Below are 16,110 nucleotides of genomic sequence, written 5' to 3' on the forward strand. Positions count from 1 at the left end.
AGCAGGTACGATAGAGACGTTTAAGAGGCATCTTGACAAATACATGAATAGGAAGGGAATAGAGGGATATGGCTCCCGGAACTACAGAAGGTTTTAGTTTAGACTGGCATCAAGATCGGCGCAGGCTTGGAGGGCCGAATGGCCTGTTCCCGTGCTGTACTGTTCTTTGTTCAATAGCAAAATTTCAGAAGGGAATATACACTTAAAAAGGAGCAATCTGCAGGGCTACAGGGAAAGAGCAAGAGGTGGCACTAATTGGATAACTCTTTCTCAGAGCCAACTCAGACAGGATGGACCGACTGGCCTCCTTCAATGCCATAAGATTCTACGTTTTATTATTCGTTTTCATGGGATGTGGGCATGACTGGCAATGCACGCATTTGTTGCCCATCCCCAATTGCCCTTGAGCAGATGGTGGTAAGCTGCCTTTTGAACTGCTGCAGTCCATCTGGTACAGGTACACCCACAGCACTGTTAGGGAGGATGTTCCAGGATTTTGATCCAGCGACCATGAATGAACAATGATATATTTACTAACATACGAATTAGGAGCAGGAGTAGGCCCCTTGAGCCTGCTCTGCCATTCAACAAGATCATGGCTGATCCGATTGTAACCTCAATTCCACATTCCCATCTACCCCGATAACTTTTCACCCCCTTGCTTATCAAGAATATATCTATCTCTGCCTTAATAATATTCAAAGACTCTACTTCCACCGCCTTTTGAGGAAGAGTTCCAAAGACTCTCAACCCTCTGCGAAAAAAATCTCTCCTCACCTGTCTTAAATGGGTGATCCCATATTTTTAAACAGTGACTCCTAGTTCTAGATTCGCCTACAAGAGGAAACATCCAAGTCAGGATGGTATGTAGCTTGGAAAGAGGTTACAGATAGTGGTGTTCCCACGTGTCTGCTGCCTTTGTCCTTCTGGGTGGAAGAGGCCTAGGGTTTGGAAGGTGCTGTCAAAGGAGCTTTGGTGAGTTGCTGCAGTGCAGCTTGTCTATGGTACACACTGCTGCCACTGAGCATTGGTTTGAAGGGAGTAAATGTTTAAGGTACTGGACAGGGTGCCAATCATGTGGGCTGCTTAGTCCTAGATGGTGTCGAGCTTCCTGAGTGTTGTTGGAGCTACACACATCCAGGCAAGCGGAGAGCATTACATTCCATCACACTCTTGACTTGTGCCTTGTAGATGGTGGACAGGCTTTGGGGAGTCAGGAGGTGGGTTAGCCGCTGCAGAATTCTCAGCCTCTGACCTGCTCTTTTTTTTTTCCATGGGATGTGGGCATCACCGGCAAGGCCAGCATTCGTTGCCCATCCCTAACTGCCCTTGACAATGAATGGCTTGTTAGGCCATTTTGGAGGGCATGTAAGAGTCAACCACATTGCTGTGGGTCTGGAGTCACATGTCGGCCAGACCGGGTAACGGGCAGATTTCCTTCCCTGAAGGACATTAGTGAACCAGATGTTTTTTAATGAAATTTGATGGTAGTTTCATGGTCACCATTACTGAGACTAGCTTTCAATTCCAGATTTTTATTAATTGAATTTAAAGTCCAGAAGCTGCCTTGGTGGGCTTTGAACCTGTGTCGTCCGAGTATTAGCCTGAGCCTCTGGATTTCTACTCCAGTGACATTACCACTACGCCATCTCTCCACATTTCAATGATATCGACAACTTTAGAAAAAAAAATTGAGACACATTCTCTGGGCAATAGAGGAAGACAGGACGACTGATGCAAAGAACTGTATTGAGATAGTGAGACTACTGGCATTGGAGCAGAGAAAGCCAAGAGAATATTTAATCAAGGTCTTAAAATTATGAAGGATTTTGATTGAATGATCAGGAAAGGCTTTATTCTTGTTGCACAAGTCAGTGAAGGGAGTCACCAATTTCAAATTGTTACTAATGAGAGGGAAGCTAAGAGAGGCCGCTATCTTATAAGAAAAAAAAATGGATAAATGTTTGAAGTCAAAAGCTGTGAGGAAACAGCAGGGCACAGGAATTAGTTTTAAGATTAGTCTGATCAAAAACAGTGGAAAGTGTAATGGGCTGAATGGTATCTTCAGGAATATACAGAAACAGGAGTAGGCCATTCAGCCCATCGAGCCTGCTCCACCATTCGAGACAATCACAGCTAATCATCCATTTCAATGCCTTTTTCCCACAATATCCCCATATTCCTTTATGTCATTGACATATTTCTAAATATCAATCTCTGCTTTAAACATATTCAATGACTGTGCTTCCATAACCCTCTGGGGGAACAGAATTCCAAAGATTCAATTTCTCCTCATCTCTGTCCTAAGTGGCTTCCCCCTTATTTTGAAATGGCGTGCCCTGGTTCTAGACTCCCCAACCAGAGAAACATCTTACCTGCATCTACCCTGTCTATCCCTTTAAGTATTTGATAGGTTTCAAGAAGTTCACCTCTCATTCTTCGAAACTCTAGAGAATACAGGCCCAGTTTGCCCAATCTCTCTTCATAGGACAGTCCCACCATCCCAGGAACAAGTCTGGTGAACCTTCATTGCAGTCCCTGTATGCAAATAATATCCTTCCCAAGTTAAGTGCAGTCTAACCAAGGTTCTATACAATTGAAGCAAGACTTCACTACTCCTGTACTCAAATCCTCTTGTGATAAAGACTAACATACCATTAGCCATCCTAATTGTTTGCTGCACTTGCATGTTAGCTTTCAGTGACTTACTGATGAGGACAACCAAGTCCCTTTGTACATCTACACTTTCTAATCTCTTACCTCTTAAGAAATATTCTGCTCATCTCTTCCTCCTACCAAAGTGGATAACCTCACATTTTTCTACATTATATTGCATCTACCATGTTCTTGCCCACTCACCAAGTCTGTCCAAATCCCCTTGAAGCCGCTTTGCATCTTCCTCACAACACACATTCCCACCTAGTTTTGTGTCATCCGCGAACTTGGAAATATTACATTTGGTCCCCAAGTACTGATCCTTGCGGTACCCCACCAGTCACAGCCTGCCAACAGGAGAATGACCCGCTTATTTCTACTGTTTTCTGCCTGTTAACCAATCCTTAATCCATGCCAGTATATTACCTCCTATCCCATGTGCATTAATTTTGTTAACCAACCTATGGAGCACTTTCTCAAAAACCTTCTGAAAATCCAAGTATACTATGTCCACTGACTCCCCTTTATCAATTCTCTTAGTAACATCCTCAAAAAACTCCAACCGGTTTGTCATGTTGACTATGCCCAATCAGATTATTATCCAACTGCCCACTTATCACATCCTTTAGAATAGATTCTAACATTTTTCCTACTACTGATACAAGGCTAACAGGTTTGTAGTTCCCGTTTTCTCTCTCCTTTTCTTAAATAGTGGGGTGAGATTTGCTACCTTCCAATCTGCAGGAACCGTTCCAGAATCTATAGAATTTTGGAAGATGATCACCAATGCGTCCACTATCTCCATAGCTACCTCTTTCAATACTACTTTTTTGACTGTAAACTTCTATAATTCAATGAAGAATCACAATACCTATGTGCAAATTTAGATAGATGTGGCAACTGGCCAACTAAGTAGCACTTTTCATCATATTCCCTGTAGAGACAGGTAAAGAATTGTGTTTAATATGGTTCTTTGTCAGAGAAAGACTAGCAGATACAGTACTCAAAACATGCAGTGCACAGAAATGGTGGAAATATTTCAATTTGTCACTTTTAAGACTGCACTTCATCTGACCTCAATTTCAATTTGTTCTTTTGTTAATCCCTAAATTTAAATCTGGGGATGTCCTTTTCGTTTTAAAAGGGGAGGCATTTGTTTACCTGCCCATCAGCTTTTGGTCTGCTTAATGCAGAAAAAGATTCAACATTTTTTCTAAAAAGCAGGGGGAGGAGGGGATTGTGGGGGAGTGGAAATAGAAGCAAGGAGAAAAGGAAGAAACACAGCTGGTCAGCACATTCAATTTAATTAAAAGCAACTGACTTTGCATTTCACAAATTCCCTGGCTTCGCTTTGCCTTTCAACTGACCATACAGACGTGTGCTTCTGAACAATTTAACAGGGCATTTTTGTTATCTTTCCCAAATGAGTGGCTATGTAAAAATCTCAATATTAATGTTAAAATGAAAGTACCTTAGCCAAAATGTTAAGCAGTCCTTTCTGTATATATACTTACGGACTACTATCTATATCCAGCATTTTCTTATTTCAGCCTTTCTGCATTCGCAGTGAAGCTGTTTACAATAAGATTGCTTCAGTTCTGAGTGTGCAATCCAGACAGAATGGTTTAATATACAACTCTGGAAGTTTTCAGATATGGAACAGACAAAACAGCCAACCTAGAAAGCCATGGAAATGACATCCTTCACTACACAGGAAGAGCTCTTTATTATATACTACACAGTGCTATGCTGGTAAGTGACTTGATGATCCAAGCCAACAGTTTTCACCTTCAGTGAATATTCCTACTACAGCACACAATTAGAGCTGAAGACCAATGAAGTAAGATTTACAAAAATCTCTAATGTACTTTTCAAAAGAAAGAGATAATTTACCTTTTTTTATAAATCAATTTAAGTAGGTGTAGCTTCTATGGTGATTTGTATCCTTGCTAGAAAAGGAAAAATCATGAAATTCTAACTTTTGCTACAATAAGCGAAACTCCATAATGAAGCACTGAAATAGTTGCCACTGTGTATTTGACGAGGAAATTGTTCCAGCTAATGCTTCATTAGTGGAACTTAAAGTTTTAGTCTAGGAGACCTGCCCAAGTTAATACAACCAGGAAGAACAATTATTTTTGCTTTAGAAACTTAAATATAATTTTGAACGTTTTTCTTTTATTTGGCCTGGGTAACCAGCACAGGAAGATGGCCACAGAGATTCCACTCATGGGCTGACTCGGCGCAGCATGCAAGATGTTGCTCCCAGTGCACAATTATAATTTATAGTACTCAATTCTCTAAATGTTTGACAATTTTCCTGTGCATATAAACAGTTAACACACTTCAGACATACTAGATCAGACATAATCTCAACTTCAGGATGAATTACTGGCTTGGAAAACAAACAAGATGCATGTGTGTGTAATATGTAGTCATTTCTTATCCTTTTCAATTCTGGTTTTTGCCTATGTAACAACATGGCACAGAAAAAAAGCCCAACACCTTGCTGTGTGCCATGCAATCAGGCCAGAAATGGTACACAAAATGTACTTTATTATTATCCCTATTGCACATTTAAGAGTGAGCAAGGATGATTCTCTAATTTATAATTGTAGATATGGAAAGTAGATATGGAAATTATCAAAGACACAATCACCAGATCTAATCTGCTTAAGAAACCAACAAGACTCCTACACTTCCCAAATTAAAAAGGCAAGACATGATACCCTTCACCTCTTGGATCAGGATTCAAATCTTGATGGACAAAGTTGAGAAGTTTAACTGTGCTAACTGCACTATACCTGACTCTGAAGTCCTTTTTAGACAGTGTTCCCAAATTGGTAAAGATGTCCCAGTTTCCAACACTACAGTTCTTCACTCTGAAGAATATTCAAAAGCTAAGTCAAGAGATACCGTGCTGCAGTGACCCTGAGTTCTATGGACGAGTGTAGTACCTACAGTATACATTTTCACCTATTTCATTTTTATCAAACATCCCAGATCTTTGTCTATGCTACTGAAGAGATAGTTAGTACAAGGACAGAAAGTCTAGAAAAGTATCTTGGTCCCCACATACATGAAGTCCCAATGTCCAAACATGCCCACACTACACCCATGGAAATACTCCTCCTTAGGCAATCACAAATAAAAACATGCATGGGACTCAATGACATTCAATTCCACCATGTACTGTGTTCAGTTTGTGAACATTCAAGTCTTCAAAATCTTTATTAGGCCAGAAAATGCACAGATTAAGGTTTGAAAAAGCTTTGTATTCCTCAAGTGGCATTGCAAACAACCTGGTGAAAATCAGAAACTTCCAAAAACCTAAAAGAAGAAAAATACAAGAAAGGACAGGAACACAAACCACAATGTTATGCAATTAGCACATCTACTAGTGTACAGACAGCCTGTGCAGGAACTGGTGGGGCAATAATAGAGCTACTGCATTTGGGGAAAATTGAAGATTAAAAAACACAAAAAGTAGGCAGTGAAGGCTCACCCACTGGGTCTGCAAGACTGTCCAGTGAACAGCAGAGTGGTATAGACAAGGAAGGGTCTAGGTCTGCACCAAGCTGATTTTAACCATGGTAACAGTAAAGATACTACAAGTGGTTTCATTGTACTTGGGATAGGGAGGGGATGAGAACAAAAGAAACATCAACAAGACTCAACTACGATGCCACTGTGATAAAACAACTTGCTGACATTCATATTTGGGGAAGTTCACAGAGGGGATACAAAGTAGGGCTCAACACCTTCAGAAAAACAGGAGAAAAAGATAGAAAATAAAGGAAAAGCATTAGAATATGGATATCTTCTTGAAATTCTAAGTGACATGATTTTCAAATACTTGGGGCGGGGTGGGCGACAGCAGGGAAGAGAGATGGTGAAGCAGAATGCTTCCCCCTCCGAACAGAACTGTAACATCAGAACAGACTTTCATTAAAACTAATTAATACATCCATGAACTTTTTCATTAAAAAGAGTTGGCTATATGGTTAATAATAAATATATCTGCTTGGTAATGTCATTAAAAGTTGTGAATATAGACAGAAATAAATACTCAGACGCTTGTGCTGCTGGGATCATACAAATGTCTGTCACTGGATCTGGTTACAGTAAAACTAAAGCAAGCAATTGGGTATGGTACAACATGGCTTACCACTTAAATAATTTAAAAATTGCACAATCTTAGTGCGAAAATACAAGTTTCTGAGTAGATATTAATCAAATTACTTACCGAAACTAATTTTAGATTAGCTGGAGATTCGAAACAAAAATTTCTAAATTCACTTGTAACAGCCCTTCAAAACACTCCCACAGGGGATGCTGAGACCAAGTGGGCCCACATCAGAGATGCCATCTATGAGTCAGCTTTGATCACCTACGGCAAACGAGCGAAGACGAATGCAGACTGGTTTCAATCTCATATTGAAGAGCTGGAACCTGTCATAGCCACTAAGCGCATTGCACTGTTGAACTACAAGAAAGCCCCCAGCGAGTTAACATCCGTAGCACTTAAAGCAGCCAGAAGCACTGCACAAAGAACAGCCAGGCGCTATGCAAATGACTACTGGCAACACCTATGCAGTCATATTCAGCTGGCCTCCGATACAGGAAACATCAGAGGAATGTATGATGGCATTAAGAGCGCTTTTGGACCAACCATCAAGATCGCCCCCCTCAAATCTAAATCAGGGGACATAATCACTGACCAACGCAAGCAAATGGACCGCTGGGTTGAGCACTACCTAGAACTGTACTCCAGGGAGAATGCTGTCACTGAGACAGCCCTCAATGCAGCCCAGCCTCTACCAGTCATGGATGAGCTGGACGTACAGCCAACAAAATCGGAACTCAGTAATGCCATAGATTCTCTCGCCAGTGGAAAAGCCCCTGGGAAGGACAGCATTACCCCTGAAATAATCAAGAGTGCCAAGCCTGCTATACTCGCAGCACTACATGAACTGCTTTGCCTGTGCTGGGACGAGGGAGCAGTACCTCAGGACATGCGCGATGCCAATATCATCACCCTCTATAAAAACAAAGGTGACCGCGGTGACTGCAACAACTACCGTGGAATCTCCCTGCTCAGCATAGTGGGGAAAGTCTTTGCTCGAGTCGCTTTAAACAGGCTCCAGAAGCTGGCCAAGCGCAACTACCCTTTCGTGCAGAGAGATCGACCATTGACATGCTGTTCTCCCTTCGTCAGATACAGGAGAAATGCCGCGAACAACAGATGCCCCTCTACATTGCTTTCATTGATCTCACCAAAGCCTTTTACCTCGTCAGCAGACGTGGTCTCTTCAGACTACTAGAAAAGATTGGATGTCCACCAAAGTTACTAAGTATCATCACCTCATTCCATGACAATATGAAAGGCACAATTCAACATGGTGGCTCATCAGACCCCTTTCCTATCCTGAGTGGCGTGAAACAGGGCTGTGTTCTCGCACCCACACTTTTTGGGATTTTCTTCTCCCTGCTGCTTTCACATGCGTTCAAATCCTCTGAAGAAGGAATTTTCCTCCACACAAGATCAGGGGGCAGGTTGTTCAACCTTGCCCGTCTAAGAGCGAAGTCCAAAGTACGGAAAGTCCTCATCAGGGAACTCCTCTTTGCTGACGATGCTGCTTTAACATCTCACACTGAAGAGTGCCTGCAGAGTCTCATTGACAGGTTTGCAGCTGCCTGCAATGAATTTGGCCTAACCATCAGCCTCAAGAAAACGAACATCATGGGGCAGGACGTCAGAAATGCTCCATCCATCAATATTGGTGACCACGCTCTGGAAGTGGTTCAAGAGTTCACCTACCTAGGCTCAACTATCACCAGTAACCTGTCTCTCGATGCAGAAATCAACAAGCGCATGGGAAAGACTTCCACTGCTATGTCCAGACTGGCCAAGAGTGTGTGGGAAAATGGCGCACTGACACGGAACACAAAAGTCCGAGTGTATCAAGCCTGTGTCCTCAGTACCTTGCTCTATGGCAGCGAGGCCTGGACAATGTATGTCAGCCAAGAGCGACGTCTCAATTCATTCCATCTTCGCTGCCTCCGGAGAATACTTGGCATCAGGTGGCAGGACTATATCTCCAACACAGAAGTCCTCGAGGCGGCCAACATCCCCAGTTAATACACACTACTGAGTCAGCGGCACTTGAGATGGCTTGGCCATGTGAGCCGCATGGAAGATGGCAGGATCCCCAAAGACACATTGTACAGCGAGCTCGCCACTGGTATCAGACCCACCGGCCGTCCATGTCTCCGCTTTAAAGACGTCTGCAAACGCGACATGAAGTCCTGTGACATTGATCACAAGTCGTGGGAGTCAGTTGCCAGCGTTCGCCAGAGCTGGCGGGCAGCCACAAAGGCAGGGCTAAAGTGTGGCGAGTCGAAGAGACTTAGCAGTTGGCAGGAAAAAAGACAGAAGCGCAAGGCGAGAGCCAACTGTGTAACAGCCCCGACAAACAAATTTTTCTGCAGCACCTGTGGAAGAGCCTGTCACTCTAGAATTGGCCTTTATAGCCACTCCAGGCGCTGCTCCACACAACACTGACCACCTCCAGGCGCTTACCCATTGTCTCTTGAGATAAGGAGGCCAAAGACACTATATGATTAATGGGATCAGCAGAAATTTTCACAGTCGGTTCATATTCCTGAAACATCACTTGTTGTTATTCAGGTTGCTCAGTGAATTCAATAAATGGGGAAAGAATCATGATGCTGTACATGTATGCAGTTTTGTAATTTTCTGTAACTAGAATTTAACATTTTAATACAAGTGTAACTTCCACATCTTCAGGCTTACTTATATACCAATAAGGTTCCCTTGCAATTCAGAGGTATTGTTCACTTCCAAGGACAGAATTGAGTAGTACAGGAACACAGTGCAAGGTGCAGAGTCTAGATTTTTCATTTATTCTTCATACTTTGAACTCTCTATTTGGTGTTGATCCCAATTCCCTTTTAAAAAGCCACAAACACAAATTGAGAAATCCTCAACATGGAGTGCACACTTTCCCCTTTAGCAAAGTCCAGAGAGCTTAGTGCCAGTTAGCAAAGCCAAAGCTGAATTAGTCTGCTCTTCAACTGTCAAGCAAGTTCAGGAGTACTGCTGAAACTGAAATAACACAGCAAACTTCCCACTTATCCTCCAGCTAGAACTATCTGACCTATTCAACTATAGAAGAATCTTAGCCACCAGTTACAAGCCACCTTGATACAGTTAAGAATGCACTCACCTGCTTCCCAGTCACTTGAGAATTAACAAGCAAAAGACGAGCTCTTACAGAACAAATGGCAAACCACCAGGAGCTCCCTACAACTGGCCTTCTGAACACAACTCACAATAGATGTGCGACCACAGCATGGACACAAATTTGCACAAGTCTAGAGAACTCAGGCAGTTATGAGTCCAAGTTTAATTCCTCCCCTTTGAATTCCAACCTCTGAGATAAATGCCAACATTGCATTCACCTTTTTGAATGGACTTTGCAAATGTCCTCAACTTTTAGTTATCTGTATACCACACATATCCCTCTGCTTATCCAGTTTCTAGCCTCTTACAATTTAGAAAATCTGATTTGTCTTTCTTGGATCTAAAGCGGATTACTTCTCACCTCCCATATTCACCTCCATTTGCCAGTTTTTCTCATTCACAATCTGTCCGTCTTTGTAACTTTCTGCTTCCATCTACAAATTATACTGTTCCTCCCGACTTGGGAGTCATCTGCAAACTTGGATATGCTCTCCATTCACTTATCCAAGTCATTGATATACATGGTGAAAAGCTGAGGCCCCAGTACAAAAGAGTAGGAATAAACAGGTCATTCTCACGTTGGCAGGCTGTGACTAGTGGGGCACCGCAGGGATCAGCTTGGGCCCCAGTTGTTCACAATACATATCAATGATTTGGATGTGGGGAGCAAATGTAGTATTTCCAAGTTCGCAGATGACACAAAACTAGGTGGGAATGTGTGTTGTGAGGAAGATGCAAAGCGGCTTCAAGGGGATTTGGACAGACTTGGTGAGTGGGCAAGAACATGGCAGATGGAATATAATGTGGACAAATGTGACGTTATCCACTTTGGTAAGAGGAACAGATGTGCAGAGAATTTGTTAAATGGTAAGAGATAAGAAAGTGCACATGTACAAAGGGACCTGGGTGTCCTCATCAATAAGTCACTGAAAGCTAACATGCAAGTGCAGCAAGCAATTAGGACAGCGAATGGTATGTTAGCCTTTATTGCAAAAGGATTTGAGTACAGGAGTAATGAAGTCTTGCTTCAATTGTATAGAACCTTGGTTAGACTGCACTTGGGAGTACTGTGTGCAGTTTTGGTCCCCTTGCCTTAAGAAAGATATTATTGCCATAGAGGGAATACAACAAACATTCACCAGACTTGCTCCCAGGATGGCAGAACTGTCCTATGAAGAGAGATTGGGGAAACTGGGCCTGTATTCTCTAGAGTTTCGAAAAATGAAAGGTGATCTCATTGAAAGCTACAAAATACTTAAAGGGTTAGACAGGGTAGATGCAGCTAAGATGTTTCCCCTGGTTGGGGAGTCTAGAACCAGGGGACACAATTTCAAAATAAGGGAGAAGCTACTTCGGACAGAGCTGAGAAATTTCTTCACTCAGAGGGTTCTGAATCATTGGAATTCTCTACCCCATTGGGCTGTGGAAGCTCAGTCATTGAGTATGTTTAAAGCAGAGATTGACAGACTTCTAAATACCAATGACATAAGGGGATGAGGATAGTGTGGGACAAAGGCATTTAAGTGGATGATCAGCCATGATCATATTGAATCTTGGAGCAGGCTCAATGGTCTGAATAGCCTACTCCTGCTCCTATGTTCCTATACTTTCATCTGCGAAAGATGAACATGCAGCAAACAATCCATTTAGGAGGAGTGTCTTCTCTTGGTGCACCTTTGCAGATGGCTGTCAAGGCCAATCCATAAGAGGCAGGTTCTGCCACAAGTGCTGCACAGGAAGCTGCCAAGTGACACTGTGAGTTGTTGTTTTTGATGTTGGCGGCTGTTGCCAAGTTGCTGTAGCAACTAGTCATCGTGGTAGTGCACACCAGTCCACGTGTTGCCATTTCCCTGTTTCGCCAGCTAGTGACTCTCGAGTGCGATAGTCGACATTTAGTGCCTTCATGTCACGCTTGCAAGCATCCTTGAAGCAGAGCTTTGTGCGCCCCACTGGTCATCTAGCCCCAACCACTTCACCATACAAAAGGTCCTTGGGCATGCCACTGTCTTCCATTCTGCGGACGTGTCCGATTCACCGACGCCGCCTCGGTTTGATTAGTGCCAACACGCTTGGGAGCTCTGCCACATAGTGATTTTGTCTTGCCAGGATATCCTCATAATGCACCCCAGACAGTGAAGATGGAAATTATTGAACTCCAGTTCAGATCCCTGGAGAAAAGCACTGGTCACATTCCACCAATTTGGGCATTCGCTTTATCCCTAATCTTTGTCTCAAATCTCTCAAACAATTTTCAATCCATGTCCTAAGGTTTCCTCCAGTTTCATGTGCTCTCATATTAACTAATCTCTTGTGGAACCATATCAAATGCTTTCTGGAAGTCCATATCAACAACATCCTTAGGCACCCTGTCCACCTCTTTCGTGATCAATTCATTTCCCTGACCAATGTAGCTTTCAGAACATATAAACAGCATCCACGTTGCAACTTTCAACAGTTGTCAAAGTCTGAGTTTCCTCATCAGCTAAACAAGATATCTGCCTTCAAACAACTGGATATCAATTGTTTAAGATCAAGTAGCACCCATTACTTGTGCACAGAGATAAGGAATTTCTGAATCAAGCTATAGTATTTCAACATTATCATTTGGACCCACAACGTCTGGCAGATGAGATTATACCCATGTCCTCTTCCAGACAGCATAGCAGCTCAATACAATGTGGAATTTCGAACGATAAACTATATATACACACTATTATATAAAAGAGCATTATATTTGCAGGCATAGAGTACAAAAGCAAGGAAGTTATGGCGAACCTTTATAAAACACTGGGTCAGCCTCAATGGAGTAGTGTGTTCAATTCTGGGCATCACAGTGGCGCAGTGGTTAGCACCGCAGCCTCACAGCTCCAGCGACCCGGGTTCAATTCTGGGTGCTGCCTGTGTGGAGTTTGCAAGTTCTCCCTGTGTCTGCGTGGGTTTTCTCCGGGTGCTCCGGTTTCCTCCCACAAGCCAAAAGACTTGCAGGTTGATAGGTAAATTGGCCATTATAAATTGCCCCTAGTATAGGTAGGTGGTAGGGAAATATGGGGACAGGTGGGGATGTGGTAGGAATATGGGATTAGTGTAGGATTAGTATAAAATGGGTGGTTGATGGTCGGCACAGACTCGGTGGGCCGAAAGGCCCGTTTCAGTGCTGTATCTCTAAACTAAACTAAACACACTTTAGGAATGATGTGAAGGTATTGATGTGCAGAAAAAATGTAGAAGAATGGCTCCTGGGATGAGGGACTTAAGTTACAAGGATAGATTGGAGAAGCTGGGGCTGTTCTCCTTAGAAAGGAGGTTGAGAGAAGATTGGATAGATGTGTTCAAAATCATGAGGGGTCAGGACAGATAGAGAGAAACTGTTTCCATTGGCAGAAGGGTCAAGAACCAGTGAACACCAATTTAAGGTAAATGGCAAAAGAACCAAAGACATTAGGAAAAACTTTTACTACACAGCCAGTGGTTAGGATCTGGAATGTGTGGTGGAGGCAAGTTCAAACGTGGCTTTCAAAATGGAACTGGATAAATATCTGAAAAGTAGCAGGGAAAGGGCGAGGCAGTAGGACTAAACCGATTTACTCTTGCAAAGAGCCAGCGATTCGATCGGCCGAATGGCCTCCTTCTGTGCTGTAATCATTCTATGAAGGAGGAACTGACAGATTCATATTGGTGTACAGATCCACCCAACTCTTCTGCACTGCACAAAATGTTTAACATCCTGCAAAAAAAAAAATCACTACAGATGAGTAGAGACTGCAGAAAAGCCTTTAATCAAACGCAGGTACAAAACCAGTCTCGAGATTTGTCTTTGACCTCTGAAATACGAAGACCCAGTGCAAATCCTGCCAGAAGAGCGATGACCCCTCGGATACAAGGTGCAGCCTCTTCTAACCAAACAGGTAATCGGAGAAAGGTGCATTTTAAAAAATGCAAACCACTCCCTTCGCTCAGTAACAAGGCTGCATTCACCCAGTGCGGTGCCAAATCACTGCTCTCCCGGAACAGGGTTGGTGTCTCGGGGCTCAGCTCCAGAGCGGCTCCAGGGATTCAGCCGTGGGGGAGCCGGAGCCTGCCAAGACTTTGCCACCCGACTGGGGTTCTCACCTTTTCTGGATCCCGCGGAGTTGGATCGGCTGTTGCCGGCCTTGTTCTTCGAAGTCATGGTTCACTTGTTTAAAATGTTTTGTAAATCAAGGCGGCAGAGGAAAAAAAAAACAGAAAATAACTGCCAACCTCTCACTCACTCTTCACAACGTGAAACCAAACTTACACCGCCCGAGCCAGCAGCAACCTAATCTGAGTGACATCCCGCTGATTGACAGCACGGCGTGACCAATCGGCGGCACAGTTCTCCTGACAAACCGTGATTTCTATTGGATAGCCTCGATATGACCCGCCCTCATCACGGAAGGGGGCGGGGCTGCCACGCCTCTGGGGGAGGTTGAGGCGCAGCGCATGCGTCGGGCGAACGTGGCAACATGGAAGCAGGATAGCCTCGCGAGAAAATCTGCTGGCCGGAGCCAGTTGGCCTGGAGCTTTGATGTTAGTTTGTATTGTATGGCCATTTGCAAAGAATTGCACTTTTATCTTAAATTAAGACGTTGATGATGCTGCAACTTAACCTCCAACTCCATTTGCCCTGCGAAGATGCTGGGGGACGATGTCATTGAATCACTGCAGTTTTCTGCATATTGTACTTCCTCAGTGGCGTAAGCTAGAGAATTCTAGGAATCTGGCTCAGAGACCACGTAGGAATATCTGCAAATGTTAGACTTCTGGCAACCAGTAGACTGCAGTCGAAGATCATAATGTTTTTTGGCAGGAGAAAACCATTTGTCATCTAGCTTACTTTTCCATTAGGTTCCTTTGGGTGTTTCTGGGACTAAACTCAAAGACAAGTTTAAGTTGCATCGCAAAATTTAGATAATTCTACCAAAGTCTAGATAGTAACCCTGCAATACAAGAGAAGGTGTAATGTTTAGGCCAATTCTTAAGGATCATGGCAAAGATACAGGAGAGCGTGTTGCCACTGAAAGTTACTTTCTCATGGATTGCTAGTAAAATGAATTTGGTAACCAAAATGTCACTAACATGCAAACAGGAGCTATTACTGAATCAGCTTCAGGTCCATGGGCATTTCCTGTAGTCGTAATCCCAAAGTGATCTTGTATTACAATCCACCCACATCCCCATTTCATGCCCCAACTCTACCTCCTTTTTTATCCACCCCTGGAAAAAACTATCCCCCAATTCACATACAACTGCACTTTCAAAATCCCAACTGTCTTGCATTTGGTCCTCAGTTCACCACAACATTTATGTAGCTACTGATTTGCTCACCTGCACCCTCACCTCCACCTTTGATGCCCTAGTCATCAATAAAACCATTCCTCTCTCTCTCACCCTGACCGTCCACACCCCCCCCCCCCCCCCCCCCCACACTATTACGGTCCACATCTCCAGTCCCTTAAATCCAAGGGATGCAGACTTGAAAGGATATGACGGACAACTGGTTTAGCCATTCGCTGTCGGATCTGGCTGGACCAGATAGAACACTATTGGGTCCTGCTCTTGACAAAACTGCATGCTATTCCAGGATCATCCTGGAATGCAAAGATAACCCCCGGCTTCTTTTCTCTACTGTAAACTGTCTTCTTAAACCCCTTTCCCATCTCCTGCACCCTCATCTCCAATAAGGGTGAGGCGGTCATGGACTCTTTAGTCACTAAGATCAAGACCATCTGATCAGCTGCCTCTGCTGCTTTCCGCCCATTCACCAGCCCACTGGGCCAAATTTCCTCTCAAGTTCCCCCCGCCTTACCCCTGAACTCACATTTTTCTCTAGTTACTCTCCTATCTCCCCTCATGTCCTCTTCAAGCTCATCTTGTCCATGAGACCCTCCCCCACCTGCTCCCTTGATCCTATTCCCATTGAACTGCTGACCACCAGCTTCCCCTCCCCGTACCGACCGCTACCTTGCAGAGGCTCAGCGCCAACTCTCAGACACTTCTTCCTACTTTCCCCTGGACCATAACTCCACCACCGAACATCAAGTTACTGTCCACAGGACCGTCACTGATCTGCTCTGGAGATCTTCCCTCTACAGCTTCCAACCTCATAGTCCTGCAACTCCGGACAGCCCGCTTCTACTTCCTTCCCAAAATCCACAAACAGGACAGTC

General features: G+C 43.7%; 1 protein-coding gene across 6 annotated transcripts in view; it reads right to left on the bottom strand.

Moving 5' to 3' along the window:
- The window catches only part of LOC137369997 (aspartyl/asparaginyl beta-hydroxylase-like), a 295,423-nt gene extending 281,190 nt beyond the window's left edge, over nt 1-14,233 (bottom strand). For all 6 annotated transcript variants that reach the window (XM_068031905.1, XM_068031903.1, XM_068031904.1 and 3 more), the window contains exon 1: nt 14,033-14,233. In XM_068031905.1, coding sequence (XP_067888006.1) covers nt 14,033-14,090 — 58 coding nt within the window. In that variant the 5' untranslated portion in view covers nt 14,091-14,233. The remainder of the gene's footprint in view (nt 1-14,032) is intronic.
- Between the last annotated feature and the right edge of the window lie 1,877 nt (nt 14,234-16,110).

Source organism: Heterodontus francisci, chromosome 5 (genome assembly GCF_036365525.1).
Source record: "Heterodontus francisci isolate sHetFra1 chromosome 5, sHetFra1.hap1, whole genome shotgun sequence".
NCBI classification, from domain to species: Eukaryota; Metazoa; Chordata; class Chondrichthyes; order Heterodontiformes; family Heterodontidae; genus Heterodontus; species Heterodontus francisci.